The sequence below is a fragment of the Macaca mulatta genome, chromosome 2 (genome assembly GCF_049350105.2).
Source record: "Macaca mulatta isolate MMU2019108-1 chromosome 2, T2T-MMU8v2.0, whole genome shotgun sequence".
Taxonomy (NCBI): domain Eukaryota; kingdom Metazoa; phylum Chordata; class Mammalia; order Primates; family Cercopithecidae; genus Macaca; species Macaca mulatta.
In genome coordinates, this window is record NC_133407.1 from 171,565,430 (window position 1) to 171,581,500 (window position 16,071).

General features: G+C 40.1%; 1 protein-coding gene across 1 annotated transcript in view; it reads right to left on the reverse strand.

Annotated features, from left to right (window-relative positions):
* Positions 1–452: 452 nt before the first annotated feature.
* The window catches only part of TMPRSS7 (transmembrane serine protease 7), a 37,034-nt gene continuing 21,415 nt past the window's right edge, over positions 453–16,071 (reverse strand). Inside the window, exons 11-16 of the mRNA XM_077994239.1 lie at positions 14,303–14,413; positions 7,167–7,283; positions 6,079–6,250; positions 4,367–4,635; positions 2,632–2,768; positions 453–626 (exon numbers count right to left, since the gene is read on the reverse strand). Of these exons, the coding sequence (XP_077850365.1) occupies positions 456–626; positions 2,632–2,768; positions 4,367–4,635; positions 6,079–6,250; positions 7,167–7,283; positions 14,303–14,413 (977 nt within the window). The 3' untranslated portion in view covers positions 453–455. The remainder of the gene's footprint in view (positions 627–2,631; positions 2,769–4,366; positions 4,636–6,078; positions 6,251–7,166; positions 7,284–14,302; positions 14,414–16,071) is intronic.

Genomic DNA, 16,071 nt, shown 5'->3' on the forward strand with positions numbered 1-16,071 from the left:
TAAATGTATGCAATCTGACATTTCCAGTTGAAAAAAAATGTAAGGGACTGATTTTATTAATAATTATTGCATCATTTTATTTATTTATTTATTTATTTATTGAGATGGAGTCTCACTCTGTCAACGAGGCTGGAGTGCAGTGGCCAGTCTCGGCTCACTGCAAGCTCCACCTCCTGGGTTCACGCCATTCTCCTGCCTCAGCCTCCTGAGTAGCTGGGACTACAGGAACCTGCCACCATGCCCGGCTAATTTTCTTTTTCTTTTTTTTTTTTTTAGTAGAGACAGGGTTTCACCATGTTAGCCAGGATGGTCTCTCTCTCCTGACGTTGTGATCTGTCCACCTTGGTCTCCCAAAGTGCTGGGATTACAGGCGTGAGCCACCTCACCCAGCCAATTATTGCATCATTTTAAACTATTTTTTAACATAAATCACAGTAAAAATACAACTGGTACAATTACAAAAGAGAAGGGACATATTTATGAATCCAGGGAACAAAGTTTGACACTCTTGTGTAAACACCAGGAAAGTTTGGTCGTCCACATCCATGTCCCCAGCTAACAATGCCAGTCAAAATCCATTTTCCATCACTTTTTCTTCGACAAGATAAAGGTCCACCTGAATCTCCCTACACACAAAAAAATAAGTATAAAGTAAATTGGTCCCCTGATCATCAGTTTCATCTTTATTGTATCTAATGAACTGTGTTCAAGAGTCCTCTTATGACATGTTTTTGCTTGGCTAATCACTGTGTAATTTGGGAAGTGTCAAAAAGTAATGTGAAACTTCTATCATTTTATAATTGTTCTTCCTATAATCAAACAGCTGCATTCATGAGACAAAACATGATTCTTTAGGCTAAGAATAACATTAGAAGATTCTTACTGGAGAAAACGACTCTCACATAGCCCTAAACAAATAATAAACCTCAATAATACTAGTGGTGATCGTGGTGGTGGTGGTGGTAATAGTAGTAGTAGTAGTGGTAAGGGCTAACATTTATTTAGTGCTAGCTATGTGGTAAGAATTGTTTAAAGACATTTAATCCTCACAACAACCTTATGAGGCATGGTTATCTTGGAAGGTTGACTTCTATCTCTGGGCCATGCAACTTCAGTGATTAGCTCATAGCCCCATGGAGAAGAGATCCTGTTTAGTTAGCCAAGTCCAGTGAAAAAACCCTAACAACTACTGGTCCACAATTATCACAAACAAATCAGTCTCACTTGAGAGTCCTTTCTGATATCTCAATTCCTCTAAGCAAAGGCTTAAACAATTCAAAGTATAAACATCATCTCCACAGTATTAATCCTTTAAATTATAATATCTAGGTTTTATTTTCCTATTTTAGAGGGTAGATAATCTTGCAGGTTACTCAGAGGCAACAAATTTGCCCATGTATCCAAATTATGATCTTATACCTGATTAGCAAAATTCCAACTAGTAGGGAGACGGGGGTCTTTATTTTAATTGTCACCACATCAACTCTACTAAGTTTAAGTAAACACCCGTGGCTATGTGGAACAGGGCTGTGTAACTGACTAGCTATGGGAAGCACCCAAAATAGAGTACCCTTAGCATTAGAGAGGCAAGTGTTCAAATCTCAGCTCAGACATTTACACTTACTAGCTGTATGACCTTGGGCAATTTACTTACCCTCTCTGTGCCCAGTTTCCTCTTCTATAAAATGAGGAAAAAGAATGATTAGAATAAATTTATGTAAAGAACCTAGCATGGTGCTTGCCACAAAATAGGAGCTCAGAAGACAGAAGTCATTATTATAGGATGAGTTTTTGTGGCATCATCGCTAAGATTGTGGAAAGATGAAAGAACAGCTCCCACTGTCCTACTCACCCTCTAAATCAGGAGTGTCCAGTCTTTTGGTTTCCCTGAGCCACATTGGAAGAAGAAGAATTGTCTTGGGCCACACATAAAATATACGAACACTAATGATAGCTAATGAGCTAAAAAAAAACTGCAAAAAAAATCTTATAATGTTTTCAGAAAGTTTATGAATTTGTGTTGGGCTGCATTCAAAGCTGTCCTGGGCTGCATATGGCCTGTGGGCCATGGGTTGGACAAGCTTGCTCTAAATCATCTGTTTACTCTTTTGCGATCATGTAGGTAACTGCATAGATTGGAATCTCAGACTCTGAGAAATGTCACCCCAAAGGTGACCTCCAACTTTACCACTGCCAGGGGCCTACCCAGCGAACTACAAATTAGTACTCTTTGTCACCTCTCCATTCCTCTCCTTTTTCCCCCAGCATACGCTTCAAAGGAATGAGTACATAAAATCCTGCAAATTTTAGAAATTAAATGACAGCTGCTAAGGAAATAGGAAATAAATTGGTTATAAGAAAATTATGGCAGAATAATGAATGCTGACCTCATCCTCTAAATATTGAAGGAAAATACATGGAGCACATTATAGAAAACTGAGTTCTATAGAATCAATTATTTCAATATCTCTCCATGATCTTAGGCAATTGGATGATAAATAATATCTGAGCAGCTCAGGTGAATTAAGGGAAATACCTGCCCTGGTTATTTCCCAGTGTTATGTAGATTAAGTGAGAAAGCATTTATGGAAAGCACAACATGTTAGGCAAGGGAAAGGATCAATGACTTACTTTGCAGGCATCTCTCTTGCCTGACATTACGCCTGCACAGAGCATCCGAGAAGTGATGATCCCGTAGGTGGAAACACAGAGGGTTTGATCAATGAGCTCTACCTCTGCTTGCTGCAGAACAAGGGAGCCTTTATTATCTGCAAAACACATTGGAAGTAGAAATGGTGTTAGTGGTAATGGCTACATGTATTCACGGCTTCATTTGAAAAGTTAACACACATTATCTCATTTTACCCTCATAGCAGCAATTCTTTGAGGTACATTCTACTATTATCCTCATTTTGCTGATGAAGAAATGGAGGGTTAGGAGATTAAAGGGCTTGCCCAGTGACACACAGCTAGCAGGTAACTCAAGATTCATACCCAAGGTCTGACTCAATTACTTGAACAAATGTGCCATATTCCTCACCATTTCCCTCCTGTTTTCAGTAGAATGATGAGTCAGCAACAGTTGTTATTAATAACTACTATTCAAGAGAGCTCTTTAAATGGAGCAGCATAGCTGATATATGAGAGTCTCTGACGAACCATAAAAACCTAATAGTTTGCATATAGCCCTTCCACTTCCTTTTGAACCTACCTGGCTAGATGATTCAGAAAAATAAGCACACACACACATACTCAGGCTTATAAAGAAAACATCTCATGATAAGTTGGTTGGGCAGATGCTTTCCTCCTGTGATATATGATAACGTAATCAAAGCACTGAGCACAGTAACCTATCAAAGTTACAAGTGTTCACACAGTCAGCTGCCTTCCCTCCTTGGGACCCTGAGACTTGGTGGACCCAAGCTGGTGGTATTACTACTTCAATAACTAAATGAAAGCAGTGAGAAGCTGCCTTTGAGAAACTGCCCACACTTTAGAGTGTCAGAATGAGGCTGCAGGGCAAGGTTCAGGAATTACAGATGCTGTATGTGTCCTAAACCCTTGAAAAGGACGACAGAAGAATGTGAGGTGATTGAAAGACCAAGGGAAAATATTAGCACTAGGGTTTGGGGATACATTCACAAAGCATTGGATTCTTCCCCTCACTATATCTTCAGAATCTCACCTTGAATCCTGGACCATGAAAAACCTTGGCAGGGTAGATGTAGGGACTTCCCTACTATACAGCCTGATCTTTATGCATATTGAAAAGATGTCCTCTCCTGTCAGAGGAATTGCAAAAATGTATCTCCTCTGGGTGGACCGAATCCAGGCTGGTATAACCTCCAGGCCTGAATTTTTGGTCTGGAAACTAAGGACAGTCTGAAGTTCAGCCCTCACTCTCATCCCTTAGCCAATTACATAGGCGCAGGACATACCACATAGTCTTCCAGACTGTTGCCTATGAGTTGACATAGTGGGATGTGCATGTGTGTCCTTCTCTCCTTTATAAATGAATCGTTTCTTTGAATGAAAAGGGAGGAATTGCTCCTTCCCTAGTGAATAACGTAGCATACCCTTCAGAGTTTGAAAAGGGCCCATGACTATCTAGTTAAAAAATCCGTCCTTGCTCATACACAGTCCTCTCCCTCTTTATGAGGTGAGCCCTGCTTCTTTTAAAGCAGGTGGATAGCATCATTAAAAAGGAATAACAATACCCTTCTCCAATCCAACCTTCCAAAGTTGTCAGGAGGTTCAAAGGAGATGATATACACGAACCCTCTCTGTGAACCCTAAAGCACTACATAGACACCTTATCATCCTTTGCAGTGGAAGGGCATGACCATTCATTCATATACATTCATACCTGCTTCGTGTCTTCGCCCCCAGCCAGTTACCCAGCACTTCTCCCCACTGCGAACTCTCTGGCCAGCGGGAGGAATGCATATTGGCTGAATGAGCTGTTTCAGGGTCTCAGGCCAAGCAATACTGAGCTGTAGCAAAGCAATATCATAATCGAAAGTCTGACTGTTATAGTACTCGTGGACCACAATTCTTCTCACCGGGGAGACAAACTTGGCATTCCCTTGAACATACATCCCAAAGTGTGCGGTCCATGGTGTGGGATCTGACAGCCTGATAGAACAGTAATGAAACATGAAGTTAGCAACTTAAAGAACCACATATAGTTTACAAACAAGCACTCTAAAGAGTTGAGGGCTGAAAAAGAAGGGCCTGACTTCCAGGGCCTTATTATAGCCACTGGCTCTGTCCAGGGACTATGGCAGAAAGCATAACTGTGAGCCTCCTTTGTCTCCCTCTGAAGTCAGAAATGAAGTAAGCTGTATTCGGAGTGGCGAGTTATAGAAAATTCACTCAACAATGTCCTAAGCAAATGCCTGGACATTTTCTTGCCACTGGTATTTCATGAACCACACACAGGTCAAGAATGTTGGTAACTAGAATTAATTTGTCACATTCTTCCTATTCATGCTGACAATGGCATTTGATGGAGAACCCTACTACCAAATTCAAATGATGTGAATACCAAGATAGATTAGAAATCAAAGTGTTATAAGCAGGAATTTAGTGAAATTCCTTCTGGCAAACTACCGGAAGTCTTAATGATCACCACTGTTACTGCTCAACAATGCCCATTCATAGGGTCACCAACTGCCATTCCCATCAGTCCTTCAAGAATCCCAATCTTGACCTCTGTGACCTTGCACGAGTCACAGAAGGACTTGTAATCTCATGTGAAGCTTCCATCTCCATCAGCATAACAGTGGGGTAAAAGGTGGGAGTGAAAAAAGTAAGGAAGCCCCAAAATTTTGGTCACAATCTGCTTAGCTGATGTCTCATGAGTGGCAATGGACACCTAAAGAAATATTAGGGTTAACACATTATTTGGAGCAGTTTCACAGCATTAGAGACTAATAATCAAACAGTTGTGAAGCTATCTTAATAATTAATACAAATCCTATAATTTCCAGGAGAAACAAATATCCAAACTGTATAACTTCATTGAAATACTCAAAAAAAGAATGAAAAGTGAATGATTTTTTTAAACCTAAGATTCAGTAGATTCTAATAGTAAGTTTACATTTTAAGTGAGGTTATTTTCTAAGATGTCCTCTTACCCTTAGCTGGAAGAGCATCTATCCCATAATAATCCCATTGGTAAAGACAAAGCCCTTCCAAAGCCAATCCTAATGAGGCTCTCCAGGATCCCCCTCCTATATTAAATGGGGATCTCCATTCTCCAGTCACTCTCCAGTGCCCATTTTTCTCCACATTCTCCACACATTCTCTTAAGTTTGCTCCCTTTGAGTTAAAAGCCCTGTCTTATTTTCTCAGCCTTAGGAAAAGCCTATACGTTTTCGATGTTTTCTTTGTATTCTTTTTTTATACCAATAATACCTTAAAAAAATGTTTGTCACACAGTGGGATCCAAAAAACGAAAGCTCAATTGAATTGATTGAATGTCCCCAACGGGGATCTGCTTCCCACAATTTGAGGGCAGATATGTTGTCTGTGGCCACAGAGTGCCACTTGAGAGTAAAGACTGTGATATCCTACCTGTTTCCATGAAAGCAGTGGGCTGCAGAAAGAAGCCACTCCCTGGAGATGACCGAGGCACCACAGTAGGCAGATCCAACAAAGTGAAGGCTGACCTGCCACGGCCAACCTCCCTCTAGGGTGTCTGTGCCTCCGATAATGCGGTGAAGGGTGGAGGAACTTCTGCTGCAGGCTTTAGTAGAGAAAGGGCATGTAATTTAAAGGTAGACTTGGAAGAAAAACTAGAAATTAAGCCAGTTTTAGCGCTGTCTGGGAACTGACTCACTAGGTAGCAATTTGAAATCTCCTTATCTAGAGGACAGAGAACATATGAGTCTGTCCAAAACCAGTACGAACAAACCACCCCCTCCTTCCTGAAGCATGCCCTGACACAGTCTCTATACCACAATGCAGATGACGGGAGGAGGGGGACCTGTTGTAACAGCTGAACTGACATAAACAGCTGCCTATGGTCTTAGATTGTCAGGTAAAGAGGAATGGAAATGAATTGAGAATTTCCTTGAAGTTGTGCTGATGTGACAGCAAGTATTTGGGAAAAGATTTATAAGACCTGAACAAATGGAAACCTACTAGGAAAACTAGTTATCAGAGCAATTGTTTGCCAGTGTAACTAGTATTGGTAAAGATGTATAATTTACATGTTGCCACATGGCCAATTAGTGGCCACATGACTAATAGGAGCATGTGGGAGATTAGTTATTGGGTCAAACCTAAAGAAAGAAACAGCACTTGATGTTGTTCATAACATAAGGCATTATTAACAAGTCATCCACTGCATTCCAGTTTCTATTTATTTTCTCACAGGGTTTTTTATTTAAGATCTTCTCCTTTGATTAAAGTTATTAGAAAGTAAAAGTTCTCATTATAAAAATTTAATTCATTAATGCTGTTATCAAGACGACAGAATCCATTCCAGAGTTTTTATTTCTGAGAAACAATTTCAGACTCAGTTTGTCAATAGTTACTATTCTTATTTTGGCTATGGCAACCTCGATCAAGTGAAATAAACCAAGAAGGGAATGAAAATATAAAAAACAGGTAAACTGAAGATGGAATACAGGAATCCAAAGGAATGAATTTCTACTCACTGCAGCCTTCTTCATCACTTCCATCTGGACAATCCACTGTCCCATCACATTTTGCATTTTGTTTCCTAAAGCAAATATCATTGCCACACTTAAAAGTTCTGTTGTTGCATGGAATACCTAAAAATGGACAAAAGAAGAAACAGCTTTCCTTAGCCAGAAACAAATTTGAGTTAATGAGATTTGAATGAATAACTCCAAACCCCATAAAAAATGATTTAATCACAGGATTGGTGTTTACTACTCTGGGATAAATGGCAGAAAGAAGTGGAGCAACCTCAGAGTGATCTGTGTCTTCACTTAAGAAAAGCCATTTGAAGGCTGGCAGGCTTTGTTGAGAATCAATCAAACCACCTCTTCTTTCTCCCACAGCAGGTGAGTGTGAAGAAGTGTGACATATCAGTGGTTTCAGGCTGCAGCCTCTTTGCTATTACCTTCTCTTATTCTCCAAGAAAACTTTGGAGCAAAAATCACAGCCATGCTCAGTTATTTTATATCAGTAGGAGGCAAAATGGACAGACTTGTGAATTACAACACATTTGTTCACAACCCTGGAGGTTTGTTTCTGTAAGGGTGAGAGTGGAAAGTGTTCCATTACAGTATTTGGCAAGTTCCTCTACATCAGGTCCTCTGTATCCTACAATCCTGAGTATCATTAAAAGCAAGTAAGCAATAAGAATCTGCCAGTATTACAAAAGAAACTGTCATCAGAGTGAACAGGCAACCTATGGAATTGGAGAAAATGTTTGCAATCTACCCATCTGACAAAGGGCTAATTTCCAGAATCTACAAAGAACTCAAACAAATTTACAAGAAAAAAACAAAGAACCCCATCAAAAAGTGGGCAAAGGATATGGACAGACACTTCTCAAAAGAAGACGTTTATGCAGCCAATAGACACATGAAAAAATGCTCATCATCACTGGTCATCAGAAAAATGCAAATCAAAACCACAATGAGATACCATCTCACGCCAGTTAGAATGGCGATCATTAAAAAGTCAGGAAAAGGCTGAGGGTGGTGGCTTACGCCTGTAATCCCAGCACTTTGGGAGGCCGAGGGGGTGGATTGCCTGAGGTCAGGAACATGGTGAAACCCCATCTCTACTAAAAATACAAAAAAATTAGCTGGGCGTGGTGGAGTGCACCTGTAATCCCAGCTACTCAGGAGGCTGAGGCAGGGGAATTGCTTGAACCCAGAGGGGGAGCTTGCAGTGAGCCGAGACCGCACCACTGCACTCCAGCCTGGGCAACAGAGCAAAACTCTGTCTCAAAAAAAGAGAAAAAGTCAGGAAACAACAGATGTTGGAGAGGATGTGGAGAAATAGGAATGCTTTTACACTGTTGGTGGGAGTGCAAATCAGTTCAACCATTGTGGAATATGGTATGGCTATTCCTCAGGGATCTAGAACTAGAAATACCATTTGACCCAGCAATCCCATTACTGGGTATATACCCAAAGGATTATAAATCATGCTACTATAAAGACACATGCACATGTATGTTTATTGTGGCACTATTCACAATAGCAAAGACTTGGAACCAACCCCAATGTCCATGAATGATAGATGGGATTAAGAAAATGTGGCACATATGCCTGGCTTGGCGGGTCCCACGCCCACGGAGCCTTGTTCACTGCTAGCGCAGCAGCCTGAGATCCAACTGAGAGGCAGCAGCCTGGATGGGGGAGGGGCGTCCAACATTGCTGAGGCTTGAGTAGGTAAACAAAGCAGCCTGGGAAGCTTGAATTGGGCGGAGCCCACTGCAGCTCAGCAAGGCCTACTGCCCCTATAGACTCCACCTCTGTGGGCAGGGCAAAGCTGAACAAAAGGCAGCAGACGCCTTCTGAAGACTTAAACGTTAGTGTCTGACAGCCCTAAAGAGAGCAGTGGTGTTCCCAGCATGGCATTTGAGCTCTAAGAATGGACAGACTGTCTCCTCAAGTGGGTCCCTGACCCCTGTGTAGCCTAACTGGGAGACACCTCCCAGTACGGGCTGACAGACACCTCACACAGGTGGGTGCCCCTCTGGGACGAAGCTTCCAGAGGAAGGATCAGGCAGCACTATTTGCTGCTCTGCAATATTTGCTGTTCTGCAGCCTCCGCTGGTGATACCCAGGCAAACAGGGTCTGGAGTGGACCTCCAGCAATCTCCAACAGACCTGCAGCTGAGGGACCTGACTGTTAGAAGCAAAACTAACAAACAGAAAGGAACAGCATCAACATCAACAAAAGGGACATCTACACCAAAACCCCATCTGTAAGTCACCAACATCAAAGACACAAGGTAGATAAAATGACAAAGATGGGGAGAAACCAGAGCCGAAAAGCTGAAAATTCTAAAAACCAGAGTGCCTCTTCTCCTCCAAAGGATCACAGCTCTTCAACAGCAACGGAACAAAGCTGGACAGAGAATTACTTTGACAAATTGACAAAAGTAGGCTTCAACAGGTCAGTAATAACAAACTTCACTGAGCTAAAGTAGCATGTTCAAACCCATCGGAAGGAAGCTAAAAGCTTTGAAAAAAGGTTAGACGAATGACTAATTAGAATAAACAGTGTAGAGAAGACATTAAATGACCTGATGGAGCTGAAAACCATGGCACAAGAACTACGCAACACATGCACAAGCTTCAGTAGCTGATTCAATCAAGTGGAAGAAAGGGTATTGGTGATTGAAGATCGAATGAATGAAATAAAGTGAGAAAAAAAGTTTAGAGAAAAAAGAGTAAAAAGAAATGAACAAAGCCTCCAAGAAATTTGGGACTACGTGAAAAGATCAAATCTGCATTTGATTGGTGTACCTGAAAGTGATGGGGAGAATGGAACCAAGTTGGAAAACACTCTTCAGGATATTATCCATGAGAACTTCCCCAACCTAGCAAGGCAGGCCAACATTCAAATTCAGGAAATACAGAGCACATCACAAAGATACTCCTCGAGTAAAGCAACCCCAAGACACATAATTGTCAGATTCACCAAGGTTGAAAAAATGTTAAGGGCAACCAGAGAGAAAGGTCAGGTTACCCACAAAGGGAAGCCCATCAAACTAACAGTGGATCTCTCAGCAAAAACGCTACAAGCCAGAAGAGAGTGGAGGCCAATATTCAACATTCTTAAAGAAAAGAATTTCCAACCCAGAATTTCATATCCAGCCAAACCAAGTTTCATAAGTGAAGGAGAAATAAAATCCTTTACAGACAAGCAAAATGCTGAGAGATTTTGTCACCACCAGGCCTGCCTTACAAGAGCTCCTGAAGGAAGCAGGAAACATGGAAAGGAACAACTGGTACCAGCCACTGCAAAAATATGCCAAATTGTAAAGACCATCGATGCTATGAAGAAATTGCATCAATTAATGGGCAAAAAAACCCAACTAACATCATAATGACAGGATCAAATTCACACATAACAAGATTAACCTTAAATGTAAATGGGCTAAAACCCCAATTAAAAGACAAAGACTGGCAAATTGGATAAAGAATTACGAGTTAACGGGTGCAGCACACCAACATGGCACATGTATACATATGTAACAAACCTGCACATTGTGCACATGTACCCTAGAACTTAGGGTATAATAATAATAATAAAAAAGAAGAGTCAAGACCATCAATGTGCTGTATTCAGGAGACCCATCTCATGTGTAGAGACACACATACGCTCAAAATAAAAGGTTGGAGGAAGATCTACCAAGCAAATGGAAAGCAAAAAAAAAAAGGAGGGGTTGCAATCCTAGTCTCTGATAAATCAGATATTAAACCAACAAGACCAAAAGAGATAAAGAAGGCTGTTACATAATGGTAAAGGAATCAATTCAACAAGAAGAGCTAACTATCCTAAATATATATACACCCAATACAGGAGCACCCAGATTCTTAAAGCAAGACTTTAGAGACCTACAAAGAGACTTAGATTCCCACACAATAATAATGGGAGACTTTAACACCCCACTGTCAATATTAGACAGATCAACAAGACATAAAGTTAACAAGGATATGCAGGACTTGAACTCAGCTCTGCACCAAGCGAACCTCACAGACATCTACGGAACTCTCCACCCCAAATCAACAGAATATACATTCTTATCAGCACCACATCACACTTATTCTAAAATTGACCACATAATTGGAAGTAAAGCACTCCTAAACAAATGTAAAAGAACATAAATCACAACAAACTGTCTCTCAGACCACAGTGCAATCAAATTAGAACTCAGGATTTAAAAACTACTTCAAAACCACACAACTTCATGGAAACTGAACAACCTGCTCCTGAATGACTACTGGGTAAATAATGAAATGAAGGCAGAAATAAAGATGTTTTTTGAAACCAATGAGAACAAAGACACAACATACCAGAATCTCTGGGACACATTTAAAGCAGTGTGTAGAGGGAAATTTATTGCACTAAATGCCCACAAGAGAAAGCTGGAAAGATCTAAAATTGACACCCTAACATCACAATGAAAAGAACTAGAGAAGCAAGAGCAAACACATTCAAAAGCTAGCAGAAGGCAAGAAATAACTAAGATCAGAGCAGAACTGAAAGAGATAGAGACACAAAAAACCCTTCAAAAAAAATCAATGAATCTGGGAGCTGGTTTTTTGAAATGATCAACAAAATTGATAGACTACTAGCGAGACTAATAAAGAAGAAAAGAGAAGAATCAAATAGACTCAATAAAAAATGATAAAGGGGCTATCACCACCGATCCCACAGAAATACAAACTACCATCAGAGAATACTATAAACACCTCTAAGCAAATAAGCTAGAAAATCTAGAAGAAATGGATAAATTCCTGGACACATACACTCTCCCAAGACTAAACCAAGAAGAATTTGAATCTCTGACTAGACCAATAACAGGTTCTGAAATTGAGGCAATAATTAATAGCCTACCAACCAAAAAAAATCCAGGACCAGATGGATTCACAGCCAAATTCTACCAGAGGCACAAAGAGGAGCTGGTACCATTTCTTCTGAAACTATTCCAATCAATAGAAAAAGAGGGAATCCTCCCTAACTCATTTTATGAGGCCAACATTATCCTGATACCAAATCCTGGCAGAGACACAACAAAAAGGAGAATTGTAGACCAATATCCCTGATGAACATCGATGTGAAAATCCTCAATAAAATACTGGCAAACCAAATCCAGCAGCACATCAAAAAGCTTATCCACCACGATCAAGTTGGTTTCCTCCTTGGGAAACAAGGCTGGTTCAACATACGCAAATCAATAAACGTAATCCAGCATATAAACAGAATCAACAACAAAAACCGCATGATTATCTCAATAGATGCAGAAAAGGCCTTTGAAAAAATTCAACAGCCCTTCATGCTAAAAACTCTCAATAAACTAGGTATTGATGGAACGTATCTCAAAATAATAAGAGCTATTTATGACAAACCCACAGTCAATATCATACTGAATGGGCAAAAACTGGAAGCATTCCCTTTGAAAACCAGCACAAGACAAGAATGTGCTCTCTCACCACTCCTATCCAAAATAGTGTTGGAAGTTCTGGCCACAGCAATCAGGCAAGAGAAAGAAATAAAGGGTATTCAATTAGGAAAAGAGGAAGTCAAATTGTCCCTGTCTGCAGATGACATCATTGTATATTTAGAAAACCCCATCGTCTCAGCCCAAAATCTCCTTAAGCTGCTAAGCAACTTCAGCAAAGTCTCAGGATAAAAAATCAATGTGCAAAAATCACAAGCATTCCTATACAACAAGAACAGACAGAGAGCCAAATCATGGGAGAACTCCCATTCATAATTGCTACAAAGAGAATAAAATACCTAGGAATCCAACTTACAATGGATGAGAAGGACCTCTTCAAGGAGGAATGGAATGCAATTAAACTAAAGGGCTTCAGCATGGCTAAAGAAACTACTATCAGAATGAATGGGCAACCTACGGAATGGGAGAAAATGTTTGCAATCTACCCATCTGACAAAGGGCTAATCTCCAGAATCTACAAAGAACTCAAACAAATTTACAAGAAAAAAGAAACAATCCCATCAAAAAAGTGGGCAGAGGATATGAACAGACATGCAGCCAACAGACACATGAAAAAATGCTCATCATCACTGGCCATCAGAGAAATGCAAATCAAAGCCACAGTGAGATACCATCTCACGCCAGTTAGAATGGTGATCATTAAAACGTCAGGAAACAACAGGTGCTGGAGAGGATGTGGAGAAATAGGAACGCTTTTACGCTGTTGGTAGGAGTGTAAATTAGTTCAACCATTGTGGAAGACGGTGTGGCGATTCCTCCAGGATCTAGAACTAGAAATACTATTTGACCCAGCAATCCCATTACTAGGTATATACCCAAAGGATTATAAATCATGCTACTATAAAGACACACGCACACGTATGTTTATTGTGGCACTATTCACAATAGCAAAGACTTGGAACCAACCCAAATGTTCATGAATGAGAGACTGGATTAAGAAAATGTGGCACATATACACCATGGAATACTATGCAGCCACAAAAAAGGATGAGTTCATGTCCTTTGCAGGGACATGGATGAAACTGGAAACCATCATTCTCAGCAAACTAACACAAGGACAAAAAACCAAACACCTCATGTTCTCACTCATAGGTGGGAACTGAACAATGAGAACACATGGACACAGGGCAGGGAACATCACACACCGGGGCCTGCCTGGGGGAGGGATAGCATTAGGAGAAATACCTAGTGTAAATGATGAGTTGATGAGTACAGCAAACCAACATGGCACATGTATACCTATGTAACAAACCTGCACATTGTGCACATGTACTCTAGAATTAAAGTATAATAATTTTTTTAAAAAGGAAAAAAAAGTGTTTTTAACACTAAAATTTTTAAAAATTGAAAAAAAAATCTGCCAGTATTCACACATGAACACACACACACATACACACACATTCCACCCCATTTAGAGTGACCAACTGTCCCTGTTTGTCCCCTTGGGACTAAAGGGGTTCCCAAGACAAGGGCTTTCAGTGCTAAAACTGGAAAAGTTCCAGAGAAACTGGGACAAGTTGATTGCCCTAACCCCTGACCCCTCAGAGGTATTTTTGTCCTGATTTAGAAGAGTTTCATTGGAGGAACAGCAGGGCACAGAGGACCCTCCCTCACTTTGAGTGCAGTTTTGCTCATCGCGGCCATTCTCACAGTCCCTGAAGCCATCACAGATGAGAGGGCCATGCTGCCTGAAGGAGCTGGTATTGCAGGCAGGTTGAGAACTCACTAGAATAAAAAATAAAAACAGAAAGTTCATGAGCCTGAGATACCAGCCGGGTTCTCTGATGATCAGCAGTGCCAGTCTCAAGGTACAAATCATTCAGATGACCTAAATAAAACAAAAAGTGTATTTTCCTCAAAACTGACACTTCCATGAGGAAAAGTAGGTGTTCAAACTTTGGTGTAATTTCTACCACTTGTTTTTCAGATCTGATTTTTGCTTTTGTATAAATGCGTTAAACTCTGGTGGCTTGTTTATTTAGTTACAATTAAATGCATCATAGTAATTTATTTTAAGGAAAATAAAAATCATAAGCTGTGATCTAAATCAAATTCATCTACCTTCCGAAGCAAAATAGGAGTGTCCTAAGATTGGAGATTTTTGTCTTCTTCATCTCCGTACCTCAAGCCCCTGAGCAAATAGTAGTTGTTTACTAAAGGTTTGTTGAATGAATTAATGAATGTGAGATCTTAAAGGATAACAGACTTCGGGTTTATGTGGCCCTGTGGTCTCTTTGGAACTATTTTGTCTGATGAGATCCATTTCCTGAATTAGGAAATGTTCATGTAAATCTATCATGTTTTTCCTCTTTGGAATACTTTCATGAATTGCCTTTAGACCAGCAACAAGTACAAGCAAGCAAATTTAGAAAGCATGATTGCTTAGACATTTCTGGTTTTGTGAAAAGTTGAAAGTTTTGCTATCTGCACCTGTTTTTTCAGAGCTATCTCTTGTGAGGGCAGGTAGGAGGATATTGCTGCCCTAAAATTGTTCATTAGGTCGCTGAGCATACCTCATGGACTCTTAGAGAATAGCTCCAAAAAATGGCACAATGAGGAATAATGATTATCAAAAAACAGTCTTTATTACAAATTCACAATAATCATTTCTGTTTGGAGAATCAGCACAAAAAATAATAATGTAAAAAAAGCCAGTCATTATATAATGATCAGCATTTATTTTCTTAAGAAATAGAACACTATAGATTTAAATAATCAATGAACCATAAGCTAAGACAAATTTTGTGTTTTGTGTTGTCAATTAAAAAAATAAGGCATAAACTAGGCATGGTCGCTTGTGCCTGTAATCCCATCTCTTTGGGAAGCCAAGGTGGAAGAAGTGCTTGAGGTCAGGAGTTTTAGACTGACTTGGGCAACACAGTGAGACCCCATCTGTATGAAAAGTAAAACAAAGTGGGGTTGGTGGTGTGTGCCTGTATTCCCAGCTACTCAGGAGGCTGAGGGGGGAGGATCCCTTGAGCCCAGGAGTTCGAGGCTGCAGTGAGCTATGATCACACCACTGCTCTCCAGCCTGGATGGCAAAGCAATACCTTGTCTCTACAAAATAAATAAATAAAGTATATAGTCACAAGTTATTTTTCATTCATATAATTTTTCACAGTTAGATATAGCATATTAACTATATTTTTCCAAGGATATGAAAAAGATTAAATAGCAATATCATTGTAACTGTATTTGATTTAAACACTCTGGACCTTCAGGAGAAAATGCTGCCAATGGTGTCACATAGTCCAGTGAATTGTCCTTCCCACATTGCTCCCTGAAACTAGAGATAGATTCAAGAATGAGGTGCAAATAGTCATGAAAAATTAAGTCTGAGATTCTTCACCCTAAATAAGAATGTCAGTTACCCTACACATTAG